Consider the following 13,221-nt stretch of genomic DNA (forward strand, 5'->3'; position numbering starts at 1 on the left):
TGGGTGGTACAGGCTAATTCCCAGAACAAGATGATACATCAGTAGACAAAAACAAGGCTGGTACAGAGGCACAAAATCACCAAACGGGTCTACACAACCACACTGTTCCTCTCTGGATTCATCTCTCAAGCTGACATGAGAGAGCTGCTTGCTATTTTGGTCTGACGTCTTGACTGATTTGAGCTGCTCCTATAAAGAATATGGAAAGCCTTACGGTGAGTTTCAGATGTTTAGTTTTGAATGCAATGAGCTCCAAATGTGATATTTTATCATAAATACAAGGTGTTTTTAGGCAGTAATTTATTAGAAGAACCATAGGCCATTTAAGGTTTCCAAGCCACATAGAAACTTGACACTTTAAAGAGCTAATTCACCCAAAAATTCATTCATCAAATATCCTGATTTTCTGAATACAAAAGATGTTTTGAAGAATATGGTTAAGCAAACAGATGACGGGCCCCTATGACTTCCAAAGTATGGAGGAAAATACAATGGAAGTAAATGGGGACCAGAAACGTTCAGCTATTCATATTCTTCAGAACATCGTATTGTGTGTTCAGCAGATGAAAGAAGTTCAAAAAGGTTTGGAACAACTTGGTGAGAAAACAACTTGATTTCATTTTGGGGTGAACTATCCTTTTAATATAGAATGAGAATTAGCCAATTAGAATTCAGAAATGTTATTATCCAACTGGTGAATTCATCATATAAATAATTTAGGTATATATAGTATACCATCGAAAAGTCTCTTATGATCACCAATGCTGTATACATATTATCAAAATAGAGCAAAATTGTAATATTATAAAAAAAAATATTACATTTTAAAATAAATTCAAATAGAAACGGCTTTACAATCAATTAAAGTGTGTAATGGCAAAGCCTAATTTCTAATAAGCTGATTTGTATTCTTAATATTTTGGTTGAATTCATTTGAAACAGATCTTTTTTTCAGCCACTTTAGAGCAGTTTAATGCATTCTTGATATCAATTTCTTTAAGAAAAAATCTGACCCCAAACAGTATTATAATTTAAAATACACACGCAAAAAGTGTCACCAGTTTGATTAGAATAAGAGTAATAAATCTAAATGTTTTAGAAGATGTTTGGTTTGCTTCTTGAGGTTATTTCACCTGCCGGTTTGGTGGGTGTTTTTAACATCTCCTGTCTCTTTGAGCAGACAGATAATTGGCGGGAGATTGTGAACAAAAAGCTTCACTTTCCACCGGAGCTGATCCCCGCCATCCAAGAAGGCAACATGGCCTGGGTGGACAGACTCCTCTCCCTTGGTGATGGGATTATCCGTCAACTGGAAGAGTCTGAGGATCGCTTATGGAGGGAAGCGCTGAACCTTTCCATCCGACTGGGCAGTGAAGACATCATGACTTCCCTTCTTTTGGGCGTCAAGTTTGACTTCCGTCAGATCCACGAAGCTCTACTGGTGGCCGTTGACACCAACCAGCCCAGATTCGTCAAACACCTCCTGGACCGCCTGGATCAAGAAAAAGGCAATAAGATGGACGTTCGTTCCTTTAGCATGGCCATCTTCGACCACTCCATTGACGATTCTCAGTTCGCACCCGGAGTGACGCCACTAACTTTGGCCTGCCAGAAGGACCTGTATGAGATCGTAATGATGCTGACCCAGAGAGGCCACGATATTCCTATGCCTCACTCAATCTCGTGCGCGTGCCTGGAGTGCCGTAATGGCCGGCAATATGACTTGCTCAAGTTCTCCCTGTCCCGTATAAATACGTACAGAGGCATCGCAAGCCGCGCATATTTGTCAATCACATCGGAAGACGCAATGCTCAGCGCCTTCCACCACAGCCGAGAACTGCGCAAACTTTCTAAGAAAGAACCAGAATTCAAGGTGAGCTAAAAAAAAAAATGGCACTGATTTATTAAAACATCACAAATAACATTAAAAAATCATTGTATTTACATCCATGTCATTTCATTAATAAATATTTTAAGCAAACAAATCTGTAGATTTTTGACGTTACTTCAGATTTTTTTTTTAATGCCTCCATTTCAATTCTCTTGCAAATTTGTTTGCATTGTCGTGATTTTATCAAGAGCAATTTTTAGTTAGCATTTGTTTTTACATGTGAACACACTAATTCATTGATTTTTTACATTTCTTTCTTAACACTCTTTATTGATGTTTAGCCTCAGTACCTGGCTTTGGAAGCGTTGTGTCAGGAGTTTGCAGTGGAGCTTCTGGGAATGTGCCGGAACCAGAGCGAGGTCTCCACCATCCTCAACAGTGCTGAGGAGGACAGCGAGGATGAAGAGCTAGATGAACAGACATTTGAGGAAGGCATCCCCAACCTCGCTCGTCTTCGTCTAGCGGTAAACTACAATCAAAAACAGGTAAACCCTTGGTTCGATTGCAGCAACTGATAAATGTGATATAATTTTTTTATTATTATAAAAAATCGATATTAAAGGTGCAGTAAGCTTTTTGGAGAAACACTGTTGATATTTGAAATCAACCTAAACAAACACACCCCTCCCTTCATTGCTCCGCCCACAAAATGCATGAACGCACAATGCAAGTGGGGATGTATCTAGCTGAAGCAGAGCAAAATTAAGCTTAGTGAAAAATAAAGCGAAGATGATGAATAAACCACAAGGAAGAACAAAACATGAACATCCTTCTCAACACACTTGGAGTGGGATGCGAACCAGCACGGACACTAAAGACCAGACGCTGAAGTCTTGAGGCCTCCGTTAGATACAGTACACATGAGTATTAGTACACAAGAGTTAGTTGTTAGTCACCTTCAGCACACCAGCTTCAGACAAACAATGACAAAACTGTCCTTTAACTTCAGCTAGTATTATAACAACATGTCATGGGTTATGAAAAAACATACAAAAACAATGTTGCACACCGTCTACTTTTTAAGCGACATGCGACTACTGCTGATTGGCTACAAGTGTGTTTTGCTGCTTGCTCCAAACCACTTTCACCAGTGTTTCTCAGAAATCACTCACTTCACATGTATGTGCTTCCCTAAAAAATGAATAAATAAAATAATAATAATAAGCTACATTCGTGTACATTCATTCGTTTTTTGATTTAATATTGAAAGTTGAATATGAGAATTCTGCTTGATTTTATATTTTTAGGTTCAGGGATAGACAATGGATAATGGGCTTGAACATTCAGTGCAGAATAACAGTCTTAAACAGTCTTAGAATTAAACGTGATTAATAGATTAAAGGTGCACTATGCAACTTTCCGTCCACTGGAGGGCGCCTATTCAAAACAAATGCGTAGTTTGATGACGCAAAGTGTGAGCGCAGTATCTTGGGAGATGTGGTCTTCACCTCACAGCCGGTGGAAAATAGGACTCACGTAGAAATCACGTTCATGCATGCGGTTATTAACATTACTGTAGTGTGAAGCAGAGCAGGACCGAGTGTTGTGGAGCTGAGCACGGCTGCTGGAGCGATTGTTAAACAAATGCCTGCCTCGCGAATACCGGGACTTTTATTATGACGGGACGGGATACAGTCGCCGGGCGCCTGCACTGATCCGCTCATCCGGTTATGATTATGACGTTACTCCGTGCGTTCACTTGTTCACACTGATAAGAGTAAAGCGCTCCTGCCAAATAAAAGCTGAAACCGAGGGTAGCGCAGATATGACCCAATTGACAGGCGACTCCCTCAAATACAATGCTTAAACGTCCCGGGTCCTTAGTTAAAATAGCAATTTTCTCACAATTTACAAATAGTTGGAAACATTTGGTATATTATAAGTACTCAACTGAACAAAATATATAACACTGGCGTAGTGGTTTTTGGATATTTTACTGCAAAAATACTACATAGTGCACCTTTAAGTAATCATTAAATTGTTATTAGTTAAATGTGCCATAATGTATTAATTCCTTAATAACATATTATATTAACTATTAATGTAAAGGAATGTGTTAATTACCGGTCAAAGCCATTCATTTTAACTTAAAGTTGTCTGCTTTAATTAATCATTAGCTAATGATTTATAATGGTAGCATTATGTTATGACTTCACTTGTTGGGGCACATGACTATTAACTAATTCTTAATTAATTCAAACCCCATAACCTCAATTACATATTAGTTAATCAATTAGTTAATAGTCATGTGCCCCAACAAGAAAAGTATTGACAAAAATGAGAGGGGTGTGAGGGAGGATGTTTCAGCCGGGATAAAGTACTCTCAGAAGTGCTATTCCGCCATGCGTTATAGTTAGAAAAGCACCACTTTTATTTTATGTCACCATACTAGGTTGTTCAACTATTCGTGTAACTGTATTTAAATAGGGAAAACCTGGAAGTGTTTGGTTGCTTCTAACTTGATCTCTGTTTGGTACCATAGTGAATGAACTGGGCTTAGTGGGCTAAGCTAAATGCTATCAGATCGTTACCGCGTGTCAGAGTGGTAAAGTGCACGCACATTTAGACGAGAGAGGTATGTATCAACTCATTTTAGTTAAAGGTGCACTATGCAACTTTCCGTCCACTTGAGGGCGCCTATTCTAAACAAAGGCATATTTGATGAAACCAAGTGTGAGCGCAGCATCTTGGGACATGTGGTCTTCACCTCACAGCCGGTGGAAAATAGGACTCGAGCAGAAATCATGTTCATGGATGCGGTTATTAACGTTACTGTAGTGTGAAGCAGAGCAGGACCGAGTGTTGTGCAGCTGAGTATGGCAGCTGGAGCGATTGTTATACAAACAGACGCCTCGCAAGTACCGGGACTTTTATTATGAGGGGACGGGACTAGGCATGTGCCGATATCAATTTCTCATGTTGCGATTAATTGAGGAAGCTTTTATCACGATATATGATATTATCACGATATTGAAATAAGTTGCAAAAAAAGTGTTGTCATAGCATAACAGCTTTAAGAACTATTTTTGTAATAACAAAAATAACTTTTTTTTATCTTTTTTTTTTTTAACTGAATGTTTAAATACAATAATACAATGCACCAAAAATATATACAGCTCTGGAAAAAATCAAGAGACCACTTAACATTGAGAAATCAATGAGAAATCAATGTTAAGTGGTCTCTTGATTTTTTTCAGAGCTGTAAAAGTACAATTTTCAAACAGATTAAAGTGCAAAAGAATTAGGCAAGAACAACAGGTAACAAATTACAATAAGGTCTCATTATTTAATGCATTCACTAAGATTGAGCAAAAGCTACATGTGTTACAGAAAGTATAATGTTTTGGTAATGTTAGTTAAGATTGATCATATGATACTGATCATTGTTAATTTCATTTTAGGTCCATTAAAAAGGTTCTTTTGATTTTGATTTTAATGTTATTAAACAGTAACTAAGAAATTAACATTACTTAGAATAATTAATTCTTTATGAGTATTTTTCATTGTCAGTTTGGCAATAATGAATTAACATGTTAACTAATGAAGTCGTATGTCTCAAAGTTTTACTGAACAATAACAAATAATACAAAAAATTATAATCATTAGGGCAAGTTGTAGTCCAAATTAACACATAAAAATGTTTAAGTTTGAAAATAAATACCGGTAGCCTATTAAGTCTTTAAGTATTAAGTATTTGGTGCTGTGATGAACAACATTGAGATTACAAAAAACAAATGGCTGTTTTAAAAACTTAACTAGCGGATGCTTTTGTTTGGGGGGTTTCCGGGGTAACCGCTGCATTCTGTAGTTCATCAGCGCCCTCTGCTGTCATCCAGTGGCACTTTATTCAGCCCGTCTCCTTCACTTGTTCATGTGCTTCTCATTTACACCTGAGCGCTTCCCTTTGACGCAGAATACAGCGGTGTTGAGCATTTATACGGTTGATGGGCAAAGTATTCTTGAGTGCATTATAAAAAAATAAAATAATTGTTAAAAAATTATTATTTATATTTTGAAGTGCCCAAGATAACAATATCGTGCATATTCATTATCGTGATACATCGCATTATCGAAAATCGGCACATGTCTAGACGGGACACAGTCGCTGGGCGTGCGCACTTCCGCTTTTTCCGGTCATGATTATAAGGTAAAGCAGCTCTGTTTATCATATTAGATAGATTTAACTGTGTTTTAAAATGATTTTATGACGTTACTCTGTGCGTTCGCTCGGCTCTGCTGTGACATGTTCACACTGCTAAGAGAAAAGCGCTTCTGCAGAATAAAACCGAGGGTAACGCAGATATGACGCGATTGAGAGACGACTCGCTCAAACGCAATGCTGAAACGTCCTGGTCCTTATTTAAAAAAGCAATTTTCTCACAATTTACAAATCGTTGGAAACATTTGGGATATTGTAAGTACTCAACTAAAAAAAATATACAACACTGGCCTGGTGGTTTTGGGATATTTTACTGCAAAAATACTACATAGTGCACCTTTAAGGGAATAACAGTATCCATTTAAGCCCTGTAAGATGTGAGGTGGGGCCTCCATTGATCTGACTTGTTTGTTCAGCACATCCCATAGATGCTCGATTGGATTGAGATCTGGGGAATTCGTAGGCCAACTCAACTCCTCAAACTCACTGTGCTCCTCAATCCATTCCTGAACCATATTTGCTTCATGGCAGGGCACATTATCCTGCTGAAAGAGGCCACAGCCACCAGGGAGTATCGTTTTGAAAGGGTGTATATGGTCTGCAACAATTCTTAGGTAGATGGTATGTGTCAAAGTAACATCCACATGGATGGCAGGACCCAAGGTTTCCCAGCAGAACATTGCCCAAAGCATCACACTGCCTCCGCCGACTTGCCTTCTTCCCATAGTGCATCCTGGTGCCATGCGTTCCCCTGGTAAGCAACAAACACGCACCCGGCCATCCACATGATGTAAAAAAAAAGTGATTCATCAGACCAGCCCACCTTCTTCTATTGCTCCTTGGTCTAGTTCTAATTGTCACATGTCCACTGTTGGCACTTTCGGTGGTGGACAGGGGTCAGCATGAGCACACTGACTGGTCTGCAGCTATGCAGCCCCATGTTCTGACACCTTTCTATCAGAACCAGCATTACCTTCTTGAGAAATTTGAGCTACAGTAGCTCGTCTGTTTGATCGGACCACACAGGCCATCCTTCGTTCCCCACGTGCATCAATGAGCCTTGGCCGGCCATGAGTCTCTATTCTCTCTGATGACTCTGATGTAATCAGCCTGGCCTTCTTTACATTAGCGCTGTTTTAGACCGTTTGAATGAATTCGATTACTGGATCACTGAAAACTTTCCCAGAGTATAACGGTTTAAAATGGCCTGAATACAAACAGAGAAGCAGAATCGGATTAAAGAGTTAGAATGAAAATGTTATTTCCATGTGCTTTAGATGCTTAGTGTGCTTGTGATAAATTCCTGACTTCTAAGATCATCTAACTGCGTTACAAAAATTATTTTAATGACGCAGCTTAACATACTTCGGTAATTTATTTGCATCAATTGCATAAAACTATTTTAACATGTTAAGGACTTTAAATGAATTGCATGTTTTAATGCAATAGCAGCGTAATGAAATAGTGGCTATAGTAAACTATAATAACCCTGGTTCAGGTAACGCTGTGTAGACTTACACTTCCCACACAGACTAATGGATTTGAGAAGAAACAGAAGACATGTGAACATCATCTTTCAAAAGCGCACAGTCGTTTGACCCCTGCGTTGATGCCGTATGGGATGCCTGATTGATTGACAGTTGGCTGGGAGGCCTGACTGTTTGTTTTCCTCGTCTAGTTTGTGACTCATCCCATCTGCCAGCAAGTGCTCTCCTCCATTTGGTGCGGGAGCCTGTCCGGTTGGAGGGGAAGTCGAACTGCTTGGAAACTGCTGGTGTCTTTGGGGATTTTCATTACCATGCCGTTTCTGTGCCTTGTCTACTGGATCGCCCCTAAGTCCAAGGTAAATCTTAGTCAGTGCTGATAATAGTTATCCTCATAATAATCAAGAAATCAAATGCCAAGGCTGATGTGCCTATGTAACTAGCATTCAACTAGTTAAAAGCATTTAAAATATTTATTTTTGTTCTACCAGCTTGGTAAATTGCTGAAGGTTCCCGTGATTAAGTTCCTGTTACATTCTGCATCATACATGTGGTTCCTCATAACCCTTTTGACGGAGTCGATTTTCATGGAGATCTACCGTAGCGATTTCGCCTCCCGAAAGCAGAACATTCTCCATAACTCTCTTCACATGATATGGGTTGCAGGTATGTTGTGTTGCTAAAGAAAAATCAAAAGAAAAATATTTTAAAAGTTTTTTACATTTCTGAGTCTAATCAATAATTGCCTTTGAGATATAAGCAGAATAAGGCATGAATATGTGCTTTATAAGTATTAATAAACAGCTAAAATGCTAGTGTTATGCATGCTAATAAGTAACTAATGGATGGATGGAATACACTAATATATAATGGATGGATGGATTGGTGGATGGATGGATGGATGGATGGATGGATTGGTGGATGGATGGATGGATGGATGGATGGATGGATGGATGGATGGATGGATGGATGGATGGATGGATGTAATACACTAATATATAATGGATGGATGGATGGATGGATGGATGATTATTATATACAAAAAATGTTTTGATTTTCTATATTGGTAGGTTTCTTCTGGTTTGAGTGTAAGGAAGTTTGGCTTGAGGGTTTGAAGAGTTACTTCTTGGATTTATGGAACATTCTGGATATGATGGTGCTAAGCATGTATCTGGCATCCTTCACACTGCGCATTCTCATCATGCTAAAGGGACATTTCCTCTGTCAGGACTCCAGCACACAAGAGCTCTGTGACTATTTCACCAACACAGGTGACATCTCACATAGGTTTTATTTAACTTTTAATATTATTATTTTTTGTCTTAAACCATCCATATAATTGTAACAGAGGCCGGCTAGTAGTAGTTGCTGACGCTAGAGGTTGCAGCCTTTAGCCTCCTTGTTAGAGCGTCCGACTCTCATGCCGGCAGACCCGGGTTCGAGTCCCGGTCCGAACAGAAGGGGTTACATTGGTGCCGTGACCCGGGTGGGAGTGAGGTTTAGGGGGGTGAGTGTAACAGAGGCCAGCTAGTAGTAGTTGCTGTGCAAGCAAACCTCACTCCTCTGACCTCAAGAGATGCTCTAGCGGCTGACAATAGTGGTTGCAGCCTTTAGCCTCCTTGTTAGAGCGTCTGACTCTCATGCCGGCGGACCCGGGGTTCGAGTCCCGGTCCGAACAGTAGGGGTTACATAATATCCTTACTACTGAATATAATATACAATAAAGTATAATAGTATGTTAGGGCTGGGTATTGACACAAATTTCACAAGCATGCGATTCAATTCGATATTGATTATATTTATATATCAAGCACAGTACAGTTTCTCAAGGAAAAGAACAATTCTCAACTAGACCTAATGCTGTAAACTAAACATTAGAGTCAGTTGGAACTACATTACTAATATTAAAATGAACTGATTTGTATAAACACTTAAATAGATTTTATAATAATAGTTACAATAGGCCTTCTACCTTTAAAATTACTAAAATGTTTTTGTTTGTTTGTTTGTTTTTTTGAGGTAAGCTAAATGTGACGTTACATGACGTATTGTTTCCGAGCTGTTTTAGTGTCGTCAGCTCCTCAATAAGTTACCTTTAATGACGACCAGGTTAATGACGACCAGCTCCTCTTTGGCGGTCCAATGGAGTGGGAATAGTCTAGCTCCTCCTCTCTGAAGGTCCAATGGGGTGGAGGGATTGAGTTGTGGGTAGGGTTAGGCCATGTATCTCCACCCATTTGCTCTGCTGTGCCTCATTAAAATTGAGACATTTTTACCCAGCTCTAATATTATGGAAGCTTTGTTACTGCCACATTATTTAAAAAAAAAGTTTACATCACGCAAAGTTTACATCTCTTTTTTTCTCAGAATTGCGTGATATAAAGTGTATGTTATATAGTCTGATTTGGGAGATATAAAGTTGCAATTATCTTAACTATCATGTTATATATATATATATATATGCATTAAAATTATTATTATTTCATTTAAATTATAATAACTATTATTATATTATAATAATTATTATAACTATTATTATTACAATAATAAGTATTTTTTGTAGTAGCTATAGTAGTAGAATAATTGTATATAACTCTATATATATATATATATGCATTAAAATTATTATTATTTCATTTAAATTATAATAACTATTATTATATTATAATAATTATTATAACTTATTATTACAATAATAAGTATTTTTTGTAGTAGCTATAGTAGTAGAATAATTGTATCATTATTTATTTGTTTATTAAAAATATTATCATATAAAATAATATTACTATGTACTAACATTTTAACTAATCATTTGATACAATGCACTTAATTTGTACATACGTGTTTTTACATTGTACTTACATTTTAAAAAATACCATGTAATTACGTCTGTAATTAATTTCTGTAGTTACATTTGTAATTACACAGTTGGCACTTCCCTTACACTTATCACCACACCTGTCCCTAACTCTACCCGTATCCCACCTCAATATCAGCAAAGGTGTGTTAAAATACAATTTGAACACAGTAAGTACATTGTACTTATTTTTCGATGTAAGTACATACACATAGTACTTAAGGCCACCTAATATAAAGTGGGACCAAAATATTGTAAAAATTATATTTATGTATTTAAAATAGTTCATTTAAAACAATTATTATTATTAATAATATATACATTTTATTATGTTTCTGAATAGTACGTGAGGACTGGAAACAGGAGGATCCTCAGCTGATTGCAGAGACTCTCTTTGCCGTGACCAGCATGCTGAGTTTCACACGTCTCGCCTACATTCTGCCAGCCCATGAATCCCTGGGAACCCTGCAGATATCCATGGGAAGAATGATCGATGACATGATGAGGTCAGATCTCTGGGTTTGATCTTCGCGATTGCACGTCCAATATGCTTACAAGAGGAGCTCACGATTAAAATGGCTTTCATCAAATGGTTTTCTTCATCCACAGGTTCATGTTCATCCTCATGATTATTGGAACAGCATTTTTGTGTGGAATAAACAACATATACGTCCCATATGTTGTTTCTCCGCATCTTGGCAGGTGATTAATAACTTAAGTTTGCATGTAATTTCACGTGTTCGGTTGCTTGGAGATTAATTATAAATGTTTGTGTCTCTTGTATTTGTTTTAGATTTAATGACACATTTAACTTCCTCTTCTGGACCATGTTTGGAATGGCAAACCAAGAATTTGTAGACATGCCTGATTATGCTCTGGCTGAGTTTGTAGGAAGGATCTTCTATGGGATATTCACACTGCTCATCGTCATAGTGCTCCTGAACATGCTTATTGCCATGATCTCCAACTCATTTCAGAGAATTGAGGTGAGCATGTATTACAGCCATTATTTACATAAGGGTTAATGTCGTTTTAAACCTGCGTTCCCACGGAAAACAAAATATATTTTTAAGAATATTTATGTATCTTTTGTTTAAAACGTCTCCTCCTCACAGGATGATGCAGATGTCGAGTGGAAGTTTGCTCGTTCTAAACTCTACCTCAGTTATTTCAGGGAGGGTCTCACCATGCCAGTTCCCTTTAATATCATCCCATCGCCTAAGGCTCTCTTTTATGTCTTAAGGTAAGAAAACCTCATAAGCAACGCTAGGTACTGTCAAACCTTGTATAATGTCCCATGGAGAGTATGTGAACTTTTATGAGGTTTTTCCGATCATTTAGGAGCCTGTGTAACCTTCATGTTCCTCGCTGTTTTGTGTAGAAGCATCTTCCACAAGATTTGCTGTTGCTGTAACAAAAAAGCCCCAGAATATCCTCCCATCACATCTGCGGTGGGTATCTGAGGGGTTTCTATCACTAGATCCTCCGTTAAATTTGGCTGATGAGGTGTTTTTCATACTTTTTTTAGTCTAGCAATACCCTGAATAACAGCGGAGGTCAAGGTGAGGGCAGAGTGCCATACCGCCTGCAGGTGACTAAGGCTCTAGTGCACCGATACATCGAAGCCGCACGCCGAGAGTTTGAAGAGAGCAAGCGTAAAGGTAGGTCATACTTTTGGCATCTCTGGGTAATAATCTAAAAGCATGCAGTATTTCAGTAAAGAACGGGGAAAAAGAAGCCATAAGCGTGACATGCAACTACCTAAACATGACCTGTTCTGGGTGATGTGGCCTAGAGGTCTAAACTATGTGCTGGGAACCACAAGGTTGTAGGTTCCAACCCCAGGAAATTCATAGAAACTGTGTACTATTCATGCACTGAGAGCAGTATGCTACTAATTGCTGTTGTTTTGATGCTCAGATGTCGGGAACAGGATAACCGAGCTGAATAAAGTTGTCGGCCGGCTGCACACAGAGATGAAGGACTTCCACCAGAAGCTGCAGTGGCGGCGCAAAAGCGAGCCAGACCAGGCCAACATTCTGGGGAAATACATCATGGGGGCAAGAAACAATTTCCGTGACTTTGATAAGAACGATGCCATGGGGTGTGAAAATACAGCTCTGCACATCAGCAAGCAGCTTACAGAGGAAGAGGACGACGAGGTGAAGGAAGGAGAGATCAAAGCAGGAGGGATCGTCTCAGAGAAGAGGGAGGAGCCCGAGTCCGAGGGCCCTGTGGAGCCCGTCCCAGGAGAAGAAACTACTTTTGAGACTGGTGGCACTCCTGATGTATGAGAAACAAACACTGCCGTGTCGCAGTGCACAGCCACTCCCTGACAAAATATCTAGTAAGAAGTTTCTAGATACATGCATAGCACTTTGAATTACTGATAAAATTTGACTGTAGTCAAGTTTAATATGTAATTTGTATCATAAGTGATATTTAAATCACAATGCCTAGACAGATATATCTTTTTATGAGAATAATGAGGTTTAGATGATGCCAAAAAATATATGATAGATTTTGCCGAGCATTTGCTTATATTTCATATTCATTGTGAAAATATCCTTAAGAACCTTAAATGAATGCCCCACCCCCCCCCCCAAAAAAAATAAAAAAATAACAATGTATTTTCGCAAAATAAAAATATATTTATAGAACATACACTATTTTAGAAACATTTTATTTTAAGGTTATTAACTATTAACTAGTTGCTTATTAGCATGCACATTACTAGGATACTTATAAAGCACATATTAATGCCTTTTTCTGCATGACCATATTCTACATTGTGAAATATTACAATTTAATAAGTCTAGGTTTACTAAGG

General features: G+C 38.3%; 1 protein-coding gene across 1 annotated transcript; it reads left to right on the forward strand.

Moving 5' to 3' along the window:
- Positions 1-1,150: 1,150 nt before the first annotated feature.
- Positions 1,151-12,968, forward strand: trpc2a (transient receptor potential cation channel subfamily C member 2a). The gene is made up of 12 exons (XM_067451618.1): positions 1,151-1,873; positions 2,173-2,376; positions 7,729-7,893; positions 8,026-8,200; positions 8,605-8,805; positions 10,735-10,897; positions 11,001-11,093; positions 11,185-11,377; positions 11,507-11,634; positions 11,773-11,842; positions 11,920-12,052; positions 12,312-12,968. The coding sequence occupies exons 1-12, from the start codon at positions 1,259-1,261 to the stop codon at positions 12,683-12,685; spliced, it is 2,514 nt and encodes an 837-aa protein (XP_067307719.1). The 5' UTR covers positions 1,151-1,258; the 3' UTR covers positions 12,686-12,968.
- The last annotated feature ends 253 nt before the right edge of the window (positions 12,969-13,221 follow it).

The sequence above is a fragment of the Pseudorasbora parva genome, chromosome 8, assembly GCF_024679245.1.
Source record: "Pseudorasbora parva isolate DD20220531a chromosome 8, ASM2467924v1, whole genome shotgun sequence".
NCBI lineage: Eukaryota > Metazoa > Chordata > Actinopteri > Cypriniformes > Gobionidae > Pseudorasbora > Pseudorasbora parva.